The sequence below is a fragment of the Zingiber officinale genome, chromosome 8B, assembly GCF_018446385.1.
Source record: "Zingiber officinale cultivar Zhangliang chromosome 8B, Zo_v1.1, whole genome shotgun sequence".
NCBI lineage: Eukaryota > Viridiplantae > Streptophyta > Magnoliopsida > Zingiberales > Zingiberaceae > Zingiber > Zingiber officinale.
In genome coordinates, this window is record NC_056001.1 from 3,606,964 (window position 1) to 3,631,872 (window position 24,909).

The following is a 24,909-nucleotide window of genomic DNA, read 5'->3' on the forward strand; positions in this document are numbered from 1 at the left end:
CTTTAGTTTGCCACTGCATGTTTACTATCGCCTTTCTTTCAGCGTGAAAAAGAGATTGCAGTATTGAATTAATCATGATGAGATTCATTAGTTTGACGCTAAACAAAGTGGGGGAAAAGAAAACTTTGAACGAACACATGTTGGCTTTTGGAACCCCCTCAGTGAGATCTTCCATGGAGGGGCTGCAAAGAAGATGCCACTACTGTACAGTAGTGGTATTTTAAGGATAGCTCGTAAGATGTTTGATATGATGTGCAAGAGGATGGCCTTTTTAATTTGGAGTTTAGAAGGTAGGGTTTCGGCGATTTCAACTTAAAGCAACCTTCATCTAATCATTGGAGCTAACTAACACTTTCATACATTGTTGTCTAGTATAATTCTGTTTGTTTTGTTTTAACTGTTCTCATTGACCTATGTTTTAGCTTTTCTTGTAGATTTGCTTCAGCTAATGCAGCTCTGGGTAAATCTGGTTGGCCTGACTTCATAGTTTTCAGCATAAGAAACTAAGAAAAAAGAGGAAAAGGTCAAGACTGTACAAAGATTGTACCATGCAACCATTTGAAAGAAATGTTCGAGTTTCTACAGAAGTTGACCTCCTCTGTCCATCTTTCGTCGTTATCTTCTTCTTCCCCACCACCACTTTTATGTGTCCCTGTGATTTGTCAACTGACCACCTCCAATTCCCATCCACATCTCACCTAACATGCCTTTCACTATTAGCTTATTCTAATATACGCATAATAATGAACATAGTTGGTGGAGTCAGGACTTTCTTCTTCCCCTGTCCTCTTTACCAAGTCAGATAATAACAAATAGAGAGGACATCATGTAATTATAACTTAACCTGCTACTTGCTGTAGTCATTAACCTTTACTGAAAATTCATATTAAAGTTAAGACAGACAAGATATTTGACATTGTGTGAGGGGAGGGACCTAGAAGTCAAACCTTTATCTTTCTTACAAAATGCATGTTCTCTTTACCGGATAACACCAGGTCAGGGGAATGGAAGAGGCAGTACTCTTATGACTTTTACTATAAGAAATGAATGAAACGGAGAAATGGAAAAGAAGAGGTAAAAGTATGAGCCGTTGCTACCAAAGAACCTTTTAATCGATCAATACAATGAACAATAAGATTTTGTTGGGGTTGTACAACGAGGCTACGTACGTTCAAGAAATGGTCAATGGTAATGCAACAGAAAACTGACTGCTGAAGAAGGAACCTTTCTCTTGCTCTGCCAGTAGTGTCAGATATAATTCAAGATTGTCTGTTGAAGAAGGAATCCTTTCTCTTTCCCTGTCTCTTCAAGTCTCCGCAAAATCTTGCACTTCAAGCACACACTGCAGCCTTAAAACTGAAATGGTTCTTGTTTATCATCTTGAATTCCAACCATTGACCACATCAGGAAAACTGGAAAAAGAAGCTCTCTACCAAACTCAGCCTAAACTTCTTGACCCCGAGTTTAGTTCAATGCTCGGGTAGGAGGCGTCGAACTAGTTCAGGAGAAGCGCTTTCAAGCTCTGCAAACATGTTTAAATCTCATTTAAAGGACCATCGACGGACGGACGATGATTAGACAGGAAGGTGAACAAGGCATTACCTTTAGATGTGAAGTTGAATAAAGGAGGAAGAGGTTTGCCACTAAGCAAACATGTGTTAGGATCTCTCAATTCATCAAAGAATGGATGAGCGCATGCCTCCAACTGTATCAATGATGACAAACATGTTTATGTCACTTGGAATACATACCAATGGCAAACCATTAATGATCAAAATAGAAACTAGCAAGATGTAGAGAAGACATTAATTACTACATTGAAAGTGAAACAGAAAAATTTTATTTTTATTTGGATGTATCATATACTTACCGCTGTAGGACGCAAATTAGGTGAGTATTGAAGTAGTGTTGACACAAGATCAATTGCCTCAGGGGGTACAGAATTTGCAAAAAACTGCATGTTGTAGACATGGTGCGTTATTGTTTGGATTACTAAGAGGATCATCATTATATTACAGGTTCAACTACCTTATGCCAAGGGTGACCTTTCATGCATGGAAATTTGAACTCTGAATAATTTGGGTTCATAGACTTGATTTCTTCATTTGTTGGGGTACCTAAAACCTGAGAAGGAACGACAATCAGTGAGATAAAAATTATTATTGAAAAGACAAATGTCATTGACATAAAATAACCTTAATGATTTCCACGAGCTGATCAACACCGCTTTCCCCTCGAAATAGAGGCTGCAAGAGGAATTCATATAGTAATTAGTTTACACTGCTTCACCATACTCATGGAGATAAACTTATTCAATATCTTATACAAGACAGACAATCACATAATAGGCATTAAGCAATCTAGCCTATGCCCTCATCCTATGAAGATAAACTCATTTTTAAATGGAATGATAAATGTGTATGTAATCAAATCATCAAAATACTAGATTTGCCTCTATATGGCATAATAACTAACCACCCAAGAACACTGTTACCTGTCCAATGAGAAGCTCAGCCAACACGCAGCCAACCGACCATATGTCAATAGCAGTGGTGTACTCTGTGGCACCAAACATAAGTTCAGGTGCTCTATAGTACCGTGAACAAATGTAAGATATATTAGGCTCCCCTGGAACCTGAAATGAGATGATGAGATATCATAGGAAACAACTATACAAGAGTCAAGCACACATTAGCTTACTTACCAACATTTTGGCACTGCCAAAATCACAGAGTTTTACTTGATGAGTGTGAGGATTAACCTGAAAATTGATAAATAGATTAAACCAACACTTGGAATAATGTCACGTCTTCATAATTTTGCATTAGAGGACTATAATGTGCTTAGGAATACATTTGCAAATAACCTTTTATCCTTATATTCATGTAAAGAATCTAGCTAGCTAGTTGGATAGTTTTCCCACTTTTCATCCACTAAATGTACTATTACAATAGATGTTTAGTTCGATAGAGTGTTTAAGAAGTGATGGCCTTTCTATCCATGTCATTTGCACAAAATGAGCAGTTTATACTAGAATGCATATCAGCATATGTAACTCCAATATAATCTTTACCAATATGTTCTGCGGTTTAATATCCCGATGGCATACCCCTACAACTTGGTGTATGTAAGAAAGTGCATGAAAAATCTGCAGTCATAAATAAGAACAATCCATTTAGTTAGGAAAAGAGTAAGAAAGAGAGAGAAATCTTTGGAAAAGAAGTATGGTAGAGCAACAAAATGTGAACCTGGAAGGTATACAGTTTTACATAAAGGAGTGGCATATGTTGGTTCATGCGATTGTAATACTTCAAAGTACGATAAAGAGTGTCGGAGATGTATTCGAGAACAAGGTTGAGGTAGAGCTCATCATTGTCGGTCGTCGAAAAGAAATAATGCTTTAGTTGAACTACATTTGGATGGTCAAGTAAGCGCATAGTTTGTAGTTCCCTATTTTTGTATCTCTTATCCTGTAAAACCTTCTTGATTGCAACTTCTTCTCCTGTCTCTAAACATTTAGCCTGCATTAGAAAAAAGAACCATAAGTTACAACGTTTCAGTTGTTTGAAATCTTAAAAAATAGATAAATAAATCTATAAAAAAAAAAAAACCTGAAAAACTACACCAAATGAACCTGTTCCAACAATGCGCTCAGCCTTATATGACATCATCTGCAACATTTTAGTATTAAATCATCTAACCAGTTCGAGATGATAGAGAAAGCAAAAAGGAAACATCAGCATGAACAAGCTGTGATTCAAGCAGATAAGGAAAGTATATCACTGAATTTATCAACATTTGGCAAAGTAAGCAAATTGAATTAAACTAAAATTTAACAATGTTAACAAAATAATGATACCTTCTTAGGCCTGCCATCTCGTCCACCTATTGTGGTTGTGATTATTTGACCCGGCATAGTTCCATTGCCATTTACCAGTACATCATCTTGCTCCTGCAAAAACATCATAAATTACATATGTAAGAATGCACTGAAAAGTAATATTTCAAACAAAAGTACATTGCGCAAATAACCTTCTCATGTTGTATATCTACTTTATTATCTCTGATTGCCATTCCATGCATTTTTTTCGGTAGTTGATCGACCTTTGTTGTTGCTTTAGATGTCAATGTCCTTGCATCAACATTCACATCTGACGAAGCCATATGTTGATCTAGAGTAGATATTTTGTTGTCGGCCATAGATTTTTCTGTAAGAACGTCCACTGCATCATCGAAATTTGTAGCTTTCTTTCCAACCTTCACATCCTGTGCGAACATTACATCGTTTGCTTGGTAAACAGATCCAACATAATTTCCAAACAAAATGAGTATGCTAGCCCAAACTGGAATAGGAAGATGGGCAACTCACGGGATCGGGGACGGAAGGGTGACCGGAGGTGATGTTCTTGATTCGCCGCATCATATGCATTTCTTGGTTCCGTCCGCTCTGCTCTTTTCTTCTTCACGCGTATGAATTGGAAGAAGAAGAAGAGAGAAGAGGGAAGGCTGGTTTTCTCCTCCTCCTTTTTCCAGGATCTCTGCTTCCCCTCATTCTCCCTTCCTTTTGTATCATTCTTCTGGTGCGTTTTTGTCATTTTTAGAAATTGGAAATTGTTTTTTGAGGCGAGGAATGAGAGGTTGGAAATCCAACGCCACCACCGCTGGATTTCAAGTTTCAAACTATGGTCTTCAGGCGAGCGTGAGAAGCGGTCTGCCGCAACTACTATTTCAACACACGATCACCGCTGTTTCACGTGCTCAATTAAACAAATAAATTGCACGAAAACGTGTTGCTCGATTAAATTAAGGATGAGATGATTTATGAACATTTCATGCGCTTTCCTTTTTGTTTCACAAAAAGGATTTGGCAGATCACGTCGGCGGACTTGAATTCGAAGCCAAATCTCTTTGCCCGAAAAAAACATAGGTGGTGTTTGATTTAGAGGTTTGGGAATGCGGGAATGGATTAATTTCTAAATCTTGTGTTTGGTTGATGGGAATGAAATCAAGATTTTGGAATGAAACCTAAAAATTTGGGTATGGATGAAACTCACCCCCTCCCTTGAATTTTAATGGAATGAGAATGAGAATTAAGGTGGCGTTTGGTTCTCTCCTAGGAATCAAAATGGGATGGATATCATGGTATTGTGGAATGAGAATGAGTATGAGCTTGTGTATCATTCTTAAAAATAATGTTTGGTTAGTTGAATGTTTTCAATCGGAATGAATCAAAATTTTCTTTTTTACCCTTAGAGGAAAATAAGAGAAAAAAAATAGATGGAAGAGAAAGTTGAATGTGAGAGAAATATATAATGAGAGTGTGATGAGAAAAAATGAAGAAAGGAAATTATGATGAAAGAAAATGAGGCGAGAGAACGTGATAAGAGAGATTGAAAAGAGAAAAAGTAGGATGAGAGAGAAAGTGTGTTGAGAGAGAAAGTGTGATGGGAAAGAATGAAGAGAGAGAAAGTGTGATCAGAGAAAATAAGAGATTGAGGAGAGAAAGTATGATGAGAAAATGCGATGAGAGAGAAAGTGTGATGGGAAAAAATGAAGAGAGAGAAAATGTGATGAGGGAAAATGAAGAGAGAGTGTGTGATGGAAGAGAATGAAGAGAGAAAATATAGAGAGAGTATGGTAAGAGAGATTGAGGAGAGAGACAGTATGATAAAAAAATGAGGAGAGAATGAAGAGAGAAAAAATGATGAGAGAGTGTGTGTGATCAGAGAGAATACAAAGAGAAAATGGTAGAGAATGTGTGGTGAGAGAGAATGAGGAGAGAGAATGTATATTGAGAGAGAAAATGTGATGATAGAATGAGGAGAGAGAAAGTATGACGAGAGAGAGAAAATGATGAGAGGGAGTGTGTGATGAGAGAGAATATAAAGAGAAAATGGTAGAGAATGTATGATGAGTGAGAATGAGGAAAGAGAAAGTATATTGAAAGAGAAAATGTGATGATATAATGAGGAGAGAGAAAGTATGATGAGAGAAAATAAGGAGAGAGAGTGAAATGATAGAAAATTTGAACAAATATACTAAGAGTATTTTCGTTCAAAACTTAATTCTCATTTTCATTCCATCAAAACCCAAGGGAGGGGGTGGGTTTCATCCATACTCAAATTTTTGGGTTTCATTCCAAAATCTTGATTCTATTCCCATCAACCAAATACAAGGTTCGCATAACCCAAGGTGTACGCAGGTTCGCATGAAACGCCCCAATTTTTTTTTTTTTTACGGACGTCCTGAATCATAAATATAGTTACAACCATAACATACTCTCGATTTAACTGAGATACTTGGATAGTCCTTAAAACATTTAACTACTAGCCATATTAGGTACTGGTCATATAGTTCCAGAATTTATTCTACAAAAGGAAACATCCAATTGATGCGAAAACTAAACTGGAAGGTCTTCAGGTTGTACTGTCGTTGTCCTGAGTTGGCCCACTCGTCAACGTCTCATGCCTCATTCGTCTAATTACCTGAAATAGTTAAAATCTGTGAGTCGAGAGACTCGACACATTCAAACCATATTATGCATTAATTAGTTCTTATATTCATGTGTCCTATCGAGAAACCTATACTAACTAATTTATCCTCTAGCTAATTGTTTTGCATAACCATAAGGAAAGTATAATCATGAACATACTCTTGCCAAACATATATGTTATCATACTTTTCGCCCCACATAAATAATTACATAGATAAAGCATAAAATGAGCATATCAAAATATAATCTTAAGCATTACTAATGCAAAGATCTAAAACCTAACAAGAGTATAACATAAGCAAGAACAAAATTAGGAAGCATGAAGCATAAACTTACTTTACAGAAAGGAAAACATATGTATAACTTAATAAGGGACGAACATAACGCAGGTGTGGTAACCATTATTAGAGCCTGTTCATTTGGTCCATGATCATGTAATTAGTTGCACAACAAGCATATGACTTATGGTACAACTCACACTAGTCGAAACTAATGCGTTGCACCATCATTCATTTTTGGAAAGGCCCTCCCCGAAGCTCATGCCAAGGCACCAATCCCGTATTATCACCACACATGCATGTATTCCTCTACTTATCCATATAACTCTTTCATATCATACATCGCAACTATACATGCATGGTTCTTAAACTGTCTTCGTAAAGAGAACTACTTATAACTTCACATGGTATCAGTTACACATTGGAACCACATTACATATACATATTATCATTAATTTCATAACATACATGTCCCTAAAACAATGAACTAATCTAACATACTAAGTTATCAAAACATAATTGAGTGCATATATTAAATCCCAAAAGTCCGAAACACATAGAATTAACAAAAATATGACTCATTAAGTAAACATGATGAAGAAAAAGAAGAAACATAGGCATAACTAGATCCAACATCCTAATTCCCTAACATTAACATGTGACTCATTAGTTAGCATGATAAGAAGCAAAAATAAACAAAGGTATAACAAAACCAAATTCCAAAAATTTACATATATCTTAAGCACAAGATGGTTAGTTTCATGGCAACTTAACCCCTAAGATCCGAACCTACACATGACACAAAGTAATCATAAACTTGGGTTCAACCTTATAGTATCAAAATTTCTAGGAGCTAGCATGGTATCAACTTCTAAGTAATAAAAGAGCATGAGGTCTTATATAATCCAAGCCCTATAAATCTATAAAAGCGAACATGGTATCATCTCCTTAACACATATATACAACCAAAACTGAAACTTATATAGGGTACCTAAACATACATGAACTTGAAGAACTAAAATAAAACAAGATGTGAGAAAAACATGGAGCAATGGTAGCGCAACATCATGATGAATAAGACCCCCTAAACAGAATTTAGAACTACTCCCATAAATCTGAAATTTACAAGTTTAATACTTAGAATTAAGCATGGATCTTCTAAGGGAAGACAACTAGAAGCATGGCCCAATTTGTAATGCAACATTCATATTCATAACTCTTAAAACAGAAATTAAAACTCACCACAACATAACCAAAAGCAGCAAGGTCACAACATAATTCTAAATTCGTCAAGTTAGTGGTATAAAAATCATATGAAATTCATCTTTAATCCAAAAAGGGTTCTGTAAATTGATAATGAAAGATAACTAAATTTTCTATATTTCAACAGAAGACACCGAAGTGAAATTCGTTCATCCATTGAGGCTAATTTACACCACGACAGAACTAAAAGTAGCAGGGTCACAACATAATTTTAGATTTGTCAGTTAGTGGTATAAAAATCATATGAAATTCATCTTTGATCTGAAAAGGGTTCTATAAATTCGTAATGAAAGATAACTAAATTTTTTACATTTCAAAGACACCAAAGTGAAATTCATTCACTTATTGAGGCTAATTTACACCACAACAAAACCAAAAGCAGCAGGGTCACAACATAATTCTAGATTCGTTAATCAGTGGTATAAAAATCATATGAAATTAATCTTTGATCCGAAAAGGGTTTTGTAAATTGGTAATGAAAGCTAACTAAATTTCATATATTTCAACAGAAGACACCGAACTGAAATTCGTTCACCCATTGAGACTAATTTCCACCATAACAAAACCAAACCAAACAAACTATAAAATCCTAAATTTCACAAGACATAAAAGACAAGGTGGAGTTCTAGGTGAGGGTTTAAATAAAAGACAGAACTTAAGACTTGGTCTAAATTTCTAATTCCTACCAATTTTATAAATGATAAGTCTATATATTATTTTTATAAAACTTAATATTAAGTCTAAATAGAAACCTATATCTATGGTTATATAATTCCATATATATTTTACTTAGTCATATAAATTTTATTCATGATATATATAATTTATAATACTATAGTTTTTAATTAGTTTATATGCACTATATATTTTTACACGTTCTATATCTTATATATTCCTTATTTAATTTTATTTATGATTTATAATTTATAATATATATTTTATATTATATAATGTATTATTTTTATAAAATTTTACACGTTCTATATCTTATATTTTCCTTATTTAATTTTATTTATGCTTTATATTTTATATTATACATTTTATATTATAAAATATATTATTTATATTTTTTCTATATTAATTAGATGAATAATCTATAAAAATTTATAGATATATAAATACTAAATCTTTATATATTTATATCCTATAATATATATATATATATATATACACTGTTGATATCCTGCGCGCCCGCACAGTGCGCGACTATGTGCGCGATATCACTGATTTTAATTTTTTATATTTTTTTTAAAATTTTGAATTAAAAAAATAATTAAAATATTTTTTAAAAAATTTATTTCTAGGGTTCAGGCTTTGGGTTATAGTATCAAAGCTATTTTTTTTTTTTTAGATTTTACCTCTAGGGTTCAGACTTTGGGTTATAGTATCAAAACTATTTTTTTTAGATTTTACCTCTAGGGTTCATGCTTTGGGTTATAGTATCAAAGCTATTTTTTTTTTTAGATTTTACCTCTAGGGTTCAGGCTTTGGGTTATAGTATCAAAGTCATTTTTTTTAGATTTTACCTCTAGGGTTCAAGCTTCCCAATTAGGTTATAGTGTTTGGTTTTAAAAAATAAAATAAAATTAATTTAATTATTGATTGAGTATTGTAATATGTTGAGGGGATATATTAATGTATTAAAAATTTATATAGGGAAATGTTAATTTTTTGAATTTAAAATATAAAAAAAAACTATTAATTGATCTCCTGCGCAACGCGCACAGCTGTGCACGACTGTGCGGGAGATCAAAACCCTATAGATCAAAACTCTATATATATATATATATATATATATATATATATCCCTTTATAAATGATAATTCCTATATACTAAGTTTTATCCATTTATAATTCATAAATTATAATTTCTTAATTATTATATACACGTTACATTAAATTTATACTTGTAATTTGTATTATATATATATATATATATATTATTTATATTTCATTTTAAAATTGATTAGATGGATAATTTATACATATAAATTATATAAATGCTAACTCTTTATATATTTATATTTTTCTATTTTCTTAATATAATTAACTAATCCAAATTTGCTAATTGTAGGCTAACTTAATTAATTAAATTTATTTATATAAATAAATTTTTAATTAAATCGAGTGAACAATTACAACTATCCTAATAAATATTCTTAATTAAATAAATTCAAAATCTAATTAAATTGTAATTAATGTACTAAATCTCCTTAATTAAATAAATCCAAATTCTAATTAAATTATAATTTAATCCAATAAATCCCTTCAATTAAATAAGTGGTTTCGAACACCACACCGCGACACTTAACTCTAGGATCGTTTAGCGTTGTCTCCTTCCAGCTCAGAGTATTCTCCCAGTCAATATATGAGCCACCTCAACGCCTCCCCAACCAGTGCATCAACTCCTCCACTTTCAAATAAGATCAAATTTGACGTCATCTTCTTCTAGCTCAAAGTCTTCTCTCAGTCGACATATGAGCCACCTCGACAACCCCCTAGCTAGTGTGTCGTCTCCTTGTAAATCAAATTTGGTGTCATCTGTGGAAACTTCGTCTGAATCTGAAACGCAGAGATGGAAGAGGCTGAAAGACTCACTATTGTTACCTTGTCGCAAGAAGACTTAGAGCTACTAATAGCTGTTTGAGTGCAGAAATTAGTGAAACAACAACAGACAGTAGTTGGATGTCCTTTACAGAGCAGCCTTGTTGTGTCAATAACGTCCTCACATCGAGTGAGGCACCCAAGTGGAAGCCCCAAATGGGTTCCAACTATAGGATCGGTGCTCACGTGAGAGGGGTGAATCAAGTGTCTTTAAAAAATCTTTTTTGTTTTAAAATCAAAGTGCATAGCGGAATAAAACATAAATAGAAATGAAAAGAACACAAAGAGTTACTTGGTTCGAGCCTTCGACGACTCCTACTCCAAGACTCATGATCTCTCAGACTATATCGACGGACAATCCACTATAAACCTGATCTTTTGGAACTACCGGAAGAGGAAATCGAATACAACAGAAAACTAATGACAATTGTAACAACCTACACTTTCCTTTATATGCAGTAATTAAAAATTTTGTTACCCAACACTTGAAAATTATTGGATCGAGCTCGGTGTTAGATGGCTTCTCTGTAGTAGTAGGACATCGCGCGTCGCAACACAACGGGAGGATGAAGTCGGAGCAGCCGGAATCCAAAAAGATCGCATGTAGAAGTTGTAAACGAGTTGTGTTAAATGCTTGGTTGAACAACTCTTTTATTAACCATTAAGGGTGCCTCCAATAGTAAAAATGATCTCGAAAACTTCGGTCTTGATAAATTTTGCAGACTACATCTTTTATCTTTTCCATGCGCCTTCCAAATGCTCTAAGGTGCCTTCGCGCCATGCTCCAGGGCACCTCCAACCACATGGGAGGCACCTTCACGTCTTTCTGTGCAAGTCTTTGGCCAAGGCAGCTATGACGCCTCCACTTGAGCAGAAGACGCCTCAAAACACTGTTCATCCGAGTCTTGAAGTGCTTTTACAGCCTTGTAACATGAGTTAGTTTAAATAATAAACTATATCCTACAAAGCAGAGTTAGCACAATATAATAGATTATTAATTAGATCCTGTCTTTCCAAGATCAGGATCTAGTCATTGTCTCAATTTAAATTTTCAAAATGGACCTAAACTTAACTAGCGCCTAAAGTTCCGAATTAGGACTTGTCATTACTAGAACACTATTATCTAGTGACTTACCTTACTTACCACGTAGAATTGCTTGACTCTCTTTCGGCCCACTAGGTCTTTTCGTCAGTTTTCAGGTCCCGCAGACCCAGCCAGACTTCTCGCCAAATATCGAGTTACTGCTTGACCTACCTGGACTTCTATACCAGCTATCAGGTCCTCCATACCCTAGCTGGATTTTAGCACGGTGTTAGACCCATCAAGTCCTGCACACTTGGTAGAAAGGTTAGATCACACTACACTTAACTTTAATCTATTTGTCATTCATTAAAACTTAGGTTTTATCATTAGTGTCAACTACACCAACACCAACAAATTCCTCCTCCTTCTACAAACTTCATGTAAGCATCTGCACAATTGAGCAGCTGGCCGCCTATATCGCCCTCCCTGGTTGTGTATCATAGTGCACTATTCCGCACCCCATTCGAAGATATGGGATGAGTGGAAAGACCCCAAATATTATCTTCTGGGCCCACTAGGGACCTTTGAAATAAGAAAGCGTCAATGCCCAATATTTTCTCCGAGCGGATATGTGTATCATTCTCTCAAGAAATTTTAGAAGACAGATTGTCGAGTCATTTTCGCCCCTTTGACGATATGAGAATATGGAGGAGCAACTAACATAAAAGATTATTTACTTAAATTTGAAAACGCAATCATCCTTCATTAATACACGAATGATATTAAGTGTCGAGTGTTCCTTACTACCCTTTCTGGTTCGGCGCAAAGATGGTTCGGCTGACTCCTGGCTAAATCCATTTGCTGCTTCAAAGATTCTCGCAAAGCCTTCCTACACCACTTTGGCAGTAGCAGGAGGTATTGAAAGACCAGCCTAAATTTGTTCACGCTCAAGCAAGGGATCAAAGAATCTCTGTGAATATACATCAGGCCATTCAACTATGTGGCATTGGATGTTCTGTCCACCACTTTCGATATATTAGTAAGTGTTTTTTCTCAATGCATTTTTGAAGTAAATTTTTTCCAAACCCTCATCAGAAAAGCCCCCAAAGGATTTCAATGACTTGCTGGGGAAAGCGGTCAAATACATTAATGTAAATAAAGTTTAGGCTGCCCGGAAGGAGGTAACTATTTCAACTTAGATCGGTCAAGCCGGTTGGAAACCATTACCCGGAATGCTCCAAAAACTCCCACCCAAATCTTCTACCAATCGGAGATGAAATGGCCATGCGGGGAGTGGATCAATCACTGCCTGAAAGTCACATACATTTTTGTGACTACCATCAATCTTCTCATCATGCTACGAGTGAGTGCTATCAGTATGTCATAGAGGCTTCGTTGAATGATCGAATCACGAGAAGTAAATAAAGAATCAACCTCACCCTCCTCTCAAGGATCTCCTTCAATAACATAATAGGAAGATATGGGCAAACACTTAGACCAAGCATTCAATCGGCAACTTCAATGATCAAACTTTCAAAATTGATTCGCCGCTCTTCCCGGCCAATCCGCCACTCTTCTTGGCCGATCCGCCACATTTCAAATTTGACGTCATACCTCATCTTGCCCTGCTTGACAATTTGAGATTATCGGCTCAAGCCATCTCAAGATAAGTATAAATTTGAATTTTAGAGTTTAAATTTAGACTATATCCCTATACTTATCAGGTAGGCAGTAATATCTCCAAATGGCCACTCGACTTGTATCTCCAAATGGCCACTCGGCTGATATTTTCAAATGATTGCTCGGCTGACATCTCCAAAAGGTCGCTTGGTCTATATCTCCAAATGGTCGCTCGGCCTGTATCTCAAATAGTCGCTTGCCTGGTATCTCCTAATGGTCGCTTGGCCTGTATCTCCAAACAGTTGCTCGAATGGTATCTTCAATGGCTACTCGACAGGTATCTTCATATAGTCGCACGATTGATATCTCTAAATGGCCGCTCGACTGGTATCTCTGAATAGTCGCACTGTCGGTTATTCTAGATTCATTAGAGCATGTCTCCTAGCTCGACAGATAAATCTGAAATTTAAAATTTATATTTTAAAATTTAAAATATATCTCCATCTTTAATACAACAAAAAGTCCAAGGTATTCAGGTCATACACTATATTTCACTCTCTAAGGCATTTGGGTCATACACCGTGCCTCCAGACTCTTGTGCCAACTTACCGAGTTATAAGCGAGCCTACTCTCACACTTGTCTCAGACTCTCGTGTCGTCCGGCTGAGTGTAATCCTACTCCCACACCTGTCCTAGACTCTCGTGCTGACCAGTCGAGTTATAGCGAGCATGCCCTCGAACCCATGTTTTAAGGCATTCACGTCATACATTGTACCTCCACTCTCTAAGGTATTTAGGTTATACACCATGCCTCCAGATTCTTGTACCGAAAGACCGAGTTATAAGTGAGCATACTCTCACACCTATCCCAGACACTTGTGTCGGTCGGTCGAGTTATAAGCGAACATGCCCTCACACCCATGTTCCAAGGCATTCAGGTCATACACTGTGTCTCTACTCTCCAAGGCATTCAGACCATACACAGTGCCACCACTCTTCAAGGCATTCTGGTCATACATTATGTCTCCAGACTCTCATGGCGACCGACCGAATTATAAGTGAGACTGCTTTCACGCTTGCCCCAGACTTTCGTGCTAACCGACCGAGTTATAAGAGAGCATGCTCTCGCGCCTGCCCCAGACTCTCATGCTGACCAGCTGAGTTATAAGTGAGCATGTTGTCGTGCCCATGTTCCAAGGCATTCAGGTCATACACTGTGTCTTCACTCTCCAAGGCATTCGGGTTATATATCATGCCTCCAGACTCTTGTGCCAATCATACCTGTCCCAGACTCTTATGCCAATAAATCGAGTTATAAGCGAGCATACTCTTGCAGTACATGTCTCAGACTCTCGTGTCGACTAACCAAGTTATAAGCGACCTTACTCTCGTGCCTATCCTAGACTCTCGTGCCAACCAATAGAGTTATAAGCAAGTCTTCTCCTATACTCTCGTGTTGACCGACCGAGTTATAAATGAGCATGTCCTTGGGCCTAGGTTTCAAGGTATTCAGGTCATACACTATGCCTCCACTCTCTAAGGTATTCGGGTCATACACCGTGCCTCCAGACTCTCATACCGATCAGCCGAGTTATAAGCGAGCTTGCTTTTATACCTATCCCAAACTCTCACGCTGATCGACCTAGTTATAAGAGAGTCTGCTCTCGCGCCTGTCCTAGACTCCCTTGTCAACCGGACGAGTTATAAGTGAGTCTGCTTTCGTGCTTGTTATAGACTCTCGTGCCGCTCGACCAAGTTATAAGCGAGTCTGCCCTCGCGCTTATCCCAGACTCGTGTCGCTCGGCCAAGTTATAAGCGAGTCTGTCCTAGCGCATATTCCAGACTCTCATGCAGATCGACCGAATTATAAGCAAGTCTACTCTAGCGCCTATCTCAAACTCTCGTGCCTCTCGACCGAGTTATAAGCGAGTCTACTCTCGCGCCTTTCCCAGACTCTAATGGCACTCGGCCGAGTTATAAGTGAATTTGTCTTCATGCTTATTCTAGATTCTCGTGTAGACCAACCAAGTTATAAGCTGCGAGCTTGCTCTTGCGTTTGTCACAGACTCTAGTGTCGCTCGACTGAGTTATAAATGACCCTGCCCTCGTGCCTATTCCAGACTCTCATGCTGACCGACCGAGTTATAAGCAAACCTACTATCGCGCCTATTTTCCATACTCTCATGTCGACCGCCCGAGTTATAAGCGAGCCTACCCTCGTGCCTGTCCTAGACTCTCGTGTTATAAGATTGAGTTAAGCGAATCTGCCCTCTCACCTGTTCAGAATCTCATGTCGACCGACTGAGTTATAAGCGAGCCTGTTCTCACGCCTGTCCCAAACTCTCAAGTCGTCCAGCTAAATTATAAATGAGCTTGCTCTTGTGCCTGTTCTCAACTCTTACCATAACTAAGAACTATTCGAATGGGCAATGCTCTTAACATAAAACTTGAATGCCAGAAATAGGACCAAGCGTCCAACCGATGACACTAAAGAACACAAATGTCTAGTCAGTGGAGCTTGCAACTTCCTTTGACTTGACTTGAAGGGCAGACTAATGATACGACGAGTAAGGTGGGACCCCTGAAATGGGGGTTGATATCAAGAAAGTCGGCTAATGTGGCGTTTAAAGTCAAGAAGGAGTCAACTCTCAAATCATAGCGATGTTATGCCGAAATAGGTCCAGTGGCACCGCTGAGTGCTTTAGCCAACCGGACCAAAGGGTTGATCGGGCAAGTTAGGCGCATCACTTAGCTGGAATGTACTATGAATCCCCAACATAAACCCGGTCGACTCAAAGACCGGTCGGACCTTAAGGACTCAACTCTCCACTTCTTTAAAATACAAGGCTTTCAACTTATATCTACCCAGTCCCAGTGTCGGTCAGACTTACGAGGCCCAACTTTTCATTTTTCATGAGCATGACTCCTAGTCTACAACCGGCCTGCCCAGAGGTGATTAAACTTTCTCTATGAAACAACATTGTCAGAGAATCATAACAACTTGTTAGGGAATATGTCATTACTTTGCCATATTCATGCAATAGAGCATTTCTCCGCTTGAAGCAAGGTTGTCATACATACTCCACCGCCCGACATACTATAATACCAAACATTCTCTATCGTCTCATTAATGCAGAGATTATGAGATGATAATCCTAGTTAGTCTCATTAACTATCTTTGGGGGTGACCGGCCCGGTCCTATGGAAGTTTCCCATCGACCACCAGGGTAAATCAGGAAGCGCACGCGACGACCAACCCAGAAGCCCAACATCCTTTGATTGCGCTCTCCATTTAGAGGAAAAATCTCTGCAAATACACCATAGCTAGAGTTCGAACCGCGGGTGCCTGGGTGGCAACCTGGATATCCTACCGCAGATTATGAGAGGCAGTACAAAAAGGGGTGTTCTCCGTTTCGCCAGGTATGCTCATGATTACATACACATTCGCACACTCGTGCATTTACATATTATTCTACTGTTCATCGTTTTTTTTCATTTCGTTTGACTACTATTCTGACTTGAGCGTCAGAGCATCTGTATGAGGGGCATCTTTCTCGATTTTAGCCCTAATATTCTCGTTGGCTCTGTTTGTAATGTGTGTAGGTCCGCATCTCTTGGATCGTTTAGCACCGTCTCTTTGCAGCTCAGAGTTTTCTCTCAGTCAGCATACAAGCCATCTCGACACCCCCTAGCCAGCTCATCGTGCAGCGGAATGAGGTTGTCGAGGGGGCAATCTCGAGTACCCCGGCGGAGTCGGCATCAGACATTTGAGCGGCTCACTTTTCGTCAGGTAGTGATGCTCCCTACAGGTTTGTCGATCGTCGGCGAACCACAGTAGTGATCATTCATTTTGACTACTACAATAAAAATACAAAAAAAAAAGTGTTTTGTTAATTCCTGCAGTAGCCAAAAATGAACTTGGGGTGAGAGAGGCTCGAACTCTCGACCTCAGGATAACTCAGAGCTATGAGACCTACGCGCTAACCAACTGCGCCACCACCCCATATGATAATATGACTCTTTTTTTATCATTACATTAATTAATTCTTTAAAAAAACAATTTTCCTCATTATCACTGTATTATTTCTGTCAATTTCAAAATATTAAATACGAGTAAATTTTTATTCTTATCAGTAGAATTGGATAACTTTATATGGTTAAGCATAGAAAAGTTTACAAAGAAATAATGATTTTTATATATAAAAAAATACTTAATTTGAGCCGGTTTAGGGTTTTAAAGCAATCTTGGACCGACCCAATTAGAAAGCGAAGACAAGACGTCTCACGACAGTTTTTAAAATTAATTTAATTGCGTATTTTTATGTGTCCAAATTAATCTACCACTCCCAGTTCGTGGTTTAACCGCGTAAGATAGTTTCCTTCGGTAGCAAAGAATATTAACACATTTCCCCACTTTTTTTTTTTTTTTTTTTGTACTTTTCTCTTTGTCTGGTTTTGTGGTGCGGTGAGGGTTCGGTACCAGGCAGCAGCGAGCGATATCTGCGAGGAAAAGAAAAAGCGATCTTTTCTGCATTTCAAGTCACAGGGTCATCTTCGACCTAAATCCTATATTCTTCGACTCCTTTCGGCCAGACGAAGCTCGTCGATCGCTTCCCGTGGTATGTCTCCTTTCGCTTCCCTTTTCTCCGATCGTTTTCGTTCGATCTCTGATGGGTCTAGGGCAAAATGAGTTTTTTTTCGTCTTTCTCTGTGTAAAGTGTCTTCTTTTTTCGCCTTTGAAAAATGTAGGATGCGTTGTGTTCGTTTGGAAGTGAATCGATTCGTGAAAGTTCAGTATTTTTTTTCGCATTTGATCGCCCTTTTTCTGTTTATTTGGTTTTCGGGGAAGGGAAGTGATGATATGACTAACGATAGTTTTGGTTGATTCAGCGAATCGAGGATTTAGCGACAGCTCAGGGAGTGAGGTTTGTGTTAGGGTTTCAATATGGATGGGAGAGAACCTCAGAGAGTTAGTGCGTCGCAGCCTCCGAATGTGGTGGTGGGTCCTAGTTCTTATGGAGCTGGAGCGACGACGAACAGTTCGATTGTGACGCCGGATTCGGGTGGAATGTTTCAGGGCATGCGACTATCTTTCCGTCCCATGACTTCGTCTGAGCCCAAACAAGTCGATATGACCGGTTCGTTGTACCAAGGGGATGGCCTCTCTGGAGTGAGGCAAGGCGGTGTTTTAAATTTGGAAGAGCCAATGAAGAAAAAGAGAGGAAGACCAAGAAAATACGGACCTGATGGTGCCATGTCGTTGGGATTAACTCCATCCTCCGCTTCAGGATACTCTAATAGTGCCGGATCTGACCCAACAGCTAAGCGCCGAGGCCGCCCTCCAGGATCAGGAAAGAAGCAACAACTAGATGCATTGGGTAATTATATTTTATTTCATTTTTTGTTTTTATTGTGAACATGCCGTCCTTATACCTTCTCTCTATGCATAATGTCTATATCTAGGCTCCTTAAATTGAAAACTCTGAATAGGTGATTGCGATAGAAGATTTATGGGCTTCCTTTATTTTATTCGTGGCTGCATTCCTAAATCATCAGCTGTTAAGTTCATGCAGCAACGATCACTTAGTTTTAGTGTACGAGTTTATTTTTTGTTGGCTTGGCTTTCTGTCTGCAAAAAAAAAATTCAAACTTGGCCATTTTAGCTCAAATGGTCTAACACCATCCTTTTTCCATTTTACTGAATTTTATTAGCCAGCCAATTGGTAATCAAGTGTGTTTGGCCTAACTAGTTGAAATTGACTGATCTCAATTGAATTATTTTTTGTTACACTAACTAAAATTTTGTTTCTTCTCCCTTTACATCTTACGCTTTCCACTCTGATTGGTTGGTCATAAATATGAATTTTGAAAAGAAAAAAGAGTGTGGATGGTCAAAGTTTCATTTTTTTAATTGATATGATTTTAGGCATTAAATTGAACTTGACCAAGGATTGACCGGTTGAATCAATGGTTCCTCTGCCTTGTCCAAACCATCCACTGTTAATCAAGCCTAAGGAAACCATTTTCATCACAAGCAAGGAATCCTTCAATAATCTATGAATTACTAAATTAACTTACACGTGCACAAGCAGCATCTCTTGAATTTCTAACCCCTTCTGTACCTTTTTCTTTTATTCATCTTTTACCCTTCACTTTAAATTGCTAATGGTTTGCCATTTTTTTTAAAAAAATATTTATTATTATATTATTTTATGAGAAATGTTTAACATCAGTATTTATGTCTGCACAGGCACCCCTGGGATTGGCTTCACTCCTCATGTTATTAATGTTAAAGTTGGAGAGGCAAGTAATTGAGCTTGAAATATGATGTATATTTACCATTTTAACTTCATATTTTTGGACATTGGCCATAAATAATAGAGATAATGAAGCAATTCTTTCATATTTTGTTTTCCATGATTTATATGTTTCTTTAACTTTCATTGAGAAATTTATTAGATTAGTGAACTACATTAGCCTGGACTTTTTTTGTCAGCTATTAGATTGTATTTGTATTGACTCGACAATTTATTATCTTTTCTTCTAAAAACCACCTTTATGTTCTGAAACCCAGATGAAAATTTCTATCAATTTCTGAGAACAGTTGTGTAGTATATATAATGGTTGTGGCTTTTAATAGACTCCATTTGATTAACATAAGTGGCCACCTATAATATTGAAAGGGACCCACAATCCATCATATGGCATAATTAAACCAGATTGACTAAAAACTCTAAACTACCTCATTTAGTATCTCCTAACTTGTATTTAAATTATTTTGCAAGGGATAAATACTTTAAATATCAATGTATTTTTTTTTAATATTTAATACTTATCACATATGCTCCCACATACTATATATGTTCTACATAATATAGAATAGACTTAACACTTAAGCTAGTGGCAAGACTGAGGTCGTATTTACATGCTAGGAAGAGAAAGGAGAGGAATGTTAAGAGAGCACAAATATTGAGGCACTCCATTTACTCCCCCAAAAATTTGAATATATGGGATTCCTCCATGATTCTGTGGAGATGATTTGGAGTCAAATTGTGTCTTCAAGGCCAAGTGGACAATGGTGCTCTATGCAGATCCACATGGAGAAGACCTTTTTGCCTTGTTATGGTGAGCAGGCCAATGCCAGTTGTGTATCTCGGGTGTGGTGGTGTAATCCTAGCAGGGTTGAGGCCAGCATGACAAGGGCGACAAGGGCTAGATCAAGTGCAAGCAAGGGCACAGTGACATGGAACGGTGAAGCCAGCAATGATAATTTTGTTGCTTTTTCCTCTTGCTCCTTCCTTTACTTGGGTAAACAAGTTGGTGGATTACACTTCCCTCCCTCTCTTCTTCTCTCCCGGCAAGTAAATTGGTCTTAAATTACAGCAAGTTCACACTCATAAACTGACATACGGTGATGTTCTGTGCATCGTGTCTGATACCATTCCTAAGCTAGTTCTCTTACTAGAATTTCTTATTCTTTAGAGCATTTAAGTTTGTGTTTTTTGTAATGCATTTATAAAGGGCATGCATCACGAATTGGTTTGCTACCATTCTTGATGCTTGGTCTGCAAGTTTTGGCATATGGAACTGTTTAAGAGGTAAATCATTTTTCAATTAAGATTATTTTTTTGGATTGGCAGGACATTGCTTCAAAAATTATGGCATTTTCACAGCAAGGACCTCGGAGTGTCTGTATTCTGTCAGCAAATGGTGACATATCTGATGTAACACTTCGGCAGCCAGCAATATCTGGTGGAACAGTAACTTATGAGGTTTGATTCAAAACTAAAAAAAATGATTGCTTGGCATAAATATAATTCTCTTGAATTATGTCATACATAAATTCTAAATTTACTTGAGTTGTTAGTCATTTCTGAATGCTTAAAGGACAAACTTATATATATGAATATGTTTCTAGAGATCCTGATATGGTAGGCTAGCGAATCCCATGATGGGACGGATTCATTGAAGTATTAATGTGGCTAACTAAAGAAATGATCTTTCTATCATTTTTTTTCTTTGCAAGTGAATTAAATATCTCCATGTGGGATTTTCAGTAATTCATGTTTTATGCAACTGGTGCCGAAACTGTTTATCTTATGAGTCCATAGAGCTAGCTGCTACCATAGCTTGTTTTGTACTGAAGAAGTTGACGTTCTTGTTCTAAAGGTGTTAGAGAGAGCGAGAAGAAGAATAAGGAATTATGGAGAGGGATAATGATACAAGATCAATGTTTTAAACACCTTGTGCAATAAGAATTCATTACAGAAAGTGAGGCATAAATGGTACACTTCACATAATATCAAGTTATTCAATAGAGAGATAGTTTTGTCACTATTCATTTGCTAATGAATGGATGTGTTGGACTTGTTGGAAGAGAGAAAACGAAAAACATAAATGAAAATAGGAGATTTATTAACACCTGCAAGTTGTGCTGCACTGTCTATCTGGAGTATCTCCTGCAGCTTGTGGTTTTACTATTATAGATTTGCAATGTGAGGACTGTACAACAACAACAACCAAGCCTTATCCCACTTGGTGAGTCGGCTATATGGATCCTTTTATCATCATCTATATTTAAATAAATTTTATCTTGTTTTATTGTTGTTAACCAAGTCTTTTTTGTCTCTCTTGTTTGATATGTGTGTTTGTCTTTCACAGTGTGAGGACTGTAGTCTACCTTAATTAATTCATTTCTTCTCATTTTTTATGTCTTCTTTGGCTTACAGACTTCAAACAGTTAAACCTTTTGTTTTTTATCCCATGGTGATAGGTATAACTTTCTTCCATGATATTGTGTATCCTTGAAAACATGCAAGAACAGGCCAACGCAGGAAGATTAAAAATATTCAATGTTTCATGTTAAATGTGTTTTTGGTGTTACTTGGTCCTTTCACATTAACACATTCCTTGCTTGGATGTTAAATCGTGTTATATTTGCTTCCAACGGCATTATAGATTTGACTTTCATGAACAAGCCCCTCTTAATGACACTGCATGGGAAGAATAATGGAAGATAAATAAATGAGGGAGAGAAAGATGTAATGTTTGCTTTAGACTGTTGCTGCTTGCTTTCTTTTTTGCCCATCTGATTTTTAGAATGAGAGTTGTTTCTTTGAGTTTCTCATGCTGCGATAGACTATTTTTATACTTGTCAAGAGGTAAACTAATTTTCTCTTTAAGAGGTAGACCCAGTTTTATTTGGCCCTCTAAAAGGCAAGTGCTGGGTGATAAGTTCTCACTCATACTTCCCATGAGCCATATGCACGTCAGAAGCTTGTTTCTGTGCTTTTGATTACAACCAATTCCTGTCTATTCATGAATTCTACAACTACTGAAGTTGAATTCCTTTTTTGTCTTCCTTCTATCCAAATAAGAGAAACCTGTAAGTTCAATGCATTTCCGTAGATTTTCTCCTAATTCCTTCCAAGTAAATATAATGTTAGGGTTTGATATTATTATTCTTGTGGCAAAAGGTGATGCGCTCATCCCAAACTCCCCTCCATGGCCCCAAGATATTTGTAAGGGGGGTAAATTATGGTGACAGAGCAATGTCTTTTTAGGTGAGAGGGATTTTATTCCCGAAGGGATGATCCCTAGGATTTGATCCCTTAGGATTTGATCCCCCACTCTCTTGTGTCAATCTACTACCCTAATACCAACTTAGCTATGCCCATGGGGGCTTTGATACAATCATTCTTTTTTTGGTAATCTACGTATCCAACTTTTTGAACCAACTAATCCTGGAGTTAACCGGTCTGGCTCCACGGAAGTTTTCCATTGGCCACTAGGATAAATCGGGAAACACTTGCAGAGGCCTATCCAAGCGGTCTGCGTTCTTAGTGTTGTCATCCCATGGAAGAAAAATCCCTGCATTGTGCCATAGTTGAGATTCGACTAATGTCTGGTTAACCGCTTGAAGGGTCTACCCGCTGCACCATTGCACGGGGAGTTTGATACAATCATTCTTGAATCATTTTGTTGTGACTAAAATAAATCTTATACCAAATTATCTTCAGCCTACAATAGCTTTAGGTGCCTCACTTGAGATTGAAATTCAGTAACTGTGGTATTGAAATTAACAACGTTTAGAACACCCATACCTGACCAAAACATGCACATATATTCACATAATTATTTCTTAATTATTTTAAACTGATCACACTAAAATATTTGGGTGATTTTCTTCTTGAGTTTTAACAAGGCGCTCCACTTGCCCAAACTGAATTAATCTTAAAAAGCCGTGTCTCAGTATCTGTATACGTATTGCCATCACCTGTGTCACATGTTGGAAATGTTCATGCAGGGCCGCTATGAGATCATCTCTCTGTCAGGTTCTTTCCTGCTTACAGAAGAAGGTGGTACTCGTAGTAGAAGCGGCGGGTTGACAGTTGCACTAGCTGGATCTGATGGCCGAATTCTTGGTGGTGGGGTTACTGGAATGCTTGTGGCAGCTACACCTGTCCAGGTAAAACATCAACTTTAAATATTTGCCCCATTGAAGCAACAATCACAACAATTAAAAGTGATTTACATATCTGAATATGTCTGGTGTTATTTGTCTTCTTACATAGAGTTTCAGGTTAAAGATTAGGAAATTAGATCCAAATTTGTTCTAGCAATGCCACATGTTAAGTATGTTCTTAGTTTCATTCTGTCTTGATGCAGGTTGTCGTGGGAAGCTTCATTGTAGGAGGGAAGAAACCGAAACCAGAGCCAATAAGGAAGGAACCGTCACCACCACCACAGATTTTAGGCTTTGGAGTACCTCTAGTCGCCAGCCCCCCTTCTGAAGCTGGAACATCGAGCGGTTCTCCCGATGACCCTGGTAGCCCCACAAATGAGACCGGTGGCAACGCCTGTAACAACACTGCTCAGCAGCATCTTCAAGCCGCATATCCATCCCTCAGCTGGTCCCATTCAGCAAACTATTTCACTCATGGCTGACATAAAACTGATGCTGAACTAACTTGATGTTGTTGCTTCTCTCTAGTTATAGGAATTGAATTTAAGGTAGCACCTCGAGTATATTCACTATAACTTTGGCATCCCATAAGAGAGGATTTCTGGCAGACATTCCAAGACATAACAGCCAGTTCTATTGTTAGGTTAATGGACTTTGTTCAGTGTTGTTGTTAAGATGTTTGTCACTGGCTTTGAATCTTAATTTATGTAGCCTTCAGTAGCTATTGCCTTGGGAGAACTTTCACATAATACTTCTGTTGCCTGAAAATGTTAGAATGCATCTTGAAATTCTGAGTTTTTTTTTTTTATCTTTCTGAAAAAACGGCAATTGATTGCTTGTAATTTGTTTTTTTTTCACCCTGCACTAGAAATGACTGCTTTCCCACTCTTACGGAAATATTTTCTTATATATTTCACTGCTGACACTTTATTTTAGTTCTCTGTTTAGAATTCATTATTTATTTTTACATATTTTTTCACTTCTAAAATCATTGTGATGGTCCCATCTTCTCACACTTTCATCGAGTATGTCTCATGGTGGTAAGAGAAGGATTTGAAGTAGTTGTGATACTGAATGTCATGTCATGACCTACTTGTGCGGGTCGTTCATCTTTTGAATTAGTTACACCGAAGATCAAATATCTATTTTTCAAACAAAAAAT

The 24,909-nt window shown here is 37.5% G+C and overlaps 2 protein-coding genes and 1 non-coding gene across 4 annotated transcripts; 1 reads left to right on the top strand and 2 right to left on the bottom strand.

Annotated features, from left to right (window-relative positions):
• Positions 1-1,072: 1,072 nt before the first annotated feature.
• On the bottom strand, positions 1,073-4,685 carry LOC122017156 (shaggy-related protein kinase epsilon-like). 2 transcript variants are annotated; one of them, XM_042574693.1, is made up of 13 exons: positions 4,370-4,685; positions 4,033-4,266; positions 3,860-3,952; positions 3,612-3,671; positions 3,249-3,521; positions 3,074-3,148; positions 2,705-2,761; positions 2,495-2,635; positions 2,196-2,246; positions 2,029-2,124; positions 1,871-1,954; positions 1,603-1,705; positions 1,073-1,522 (listed from the first exon to the last, which is right to left on the bottom strand). In XM_042574693.1, exons 1-13 carry the CDS (start codon positions 4,427-4,429, stop codon positions 1,470-1,472), a joined length of 1,380 nt encoding a protein of 459 aa, XP_042430627.1. In that variant the 5' UTR covers positions 4,430-4,685; the 3' UTR covers positions 1,073-1,469. The 2 variants fall into 2 exon arrangements, with proteins under 2 accessions (XP_042430627.1, XP_042430628.1); XM_042574694.1 differs by lacking the exons at positions 4,033-4,266; positions 4,370-4,685 and having other exon boundaries at positions 3,635-3,671; positions 3,860-3,950.
• A 12,516-nt stretch (positions 4,686-17,201) lies between these two features.
• Positions 17,202-17,285, bottom strand: TRNAM-CAU. Its single transcript is given in 2 exon segments — positions 17,202-17,237; positions 17,248-17,285. It is a non-coding gene; the product is annotated as a tRNA-Met (tRNA).
• A 424-nt stretch (positions 17,286-17,709) lies between these two features.
• Positions 17,710-24,471, top strand: LOC122015467 (AT-hook motif nuclear-localized protein 10-like). The gene is made up of 6 exons (XM_042572370.1): positions 17,710-17,901; positions 18,173-18,660; positions 19,533-19,585; positions 20,923-21,054; positions 23,589-23,750; positions 23,951-24,471. Exons 2-6 carry the CDS (start codon positions 18,228-18,230, stop codon positions 24,227-24,229), a joined length of 1,059 nt encoding a protein of 352 aa, XP_042428304.1. The 5' UTR covers positions 17,710-17,901; positions 18,173-18,227; the 3' UTR covers positions 24,230-24,471.
• Positions 24,472-24,909: the final 438 nt, after the last annotated feature.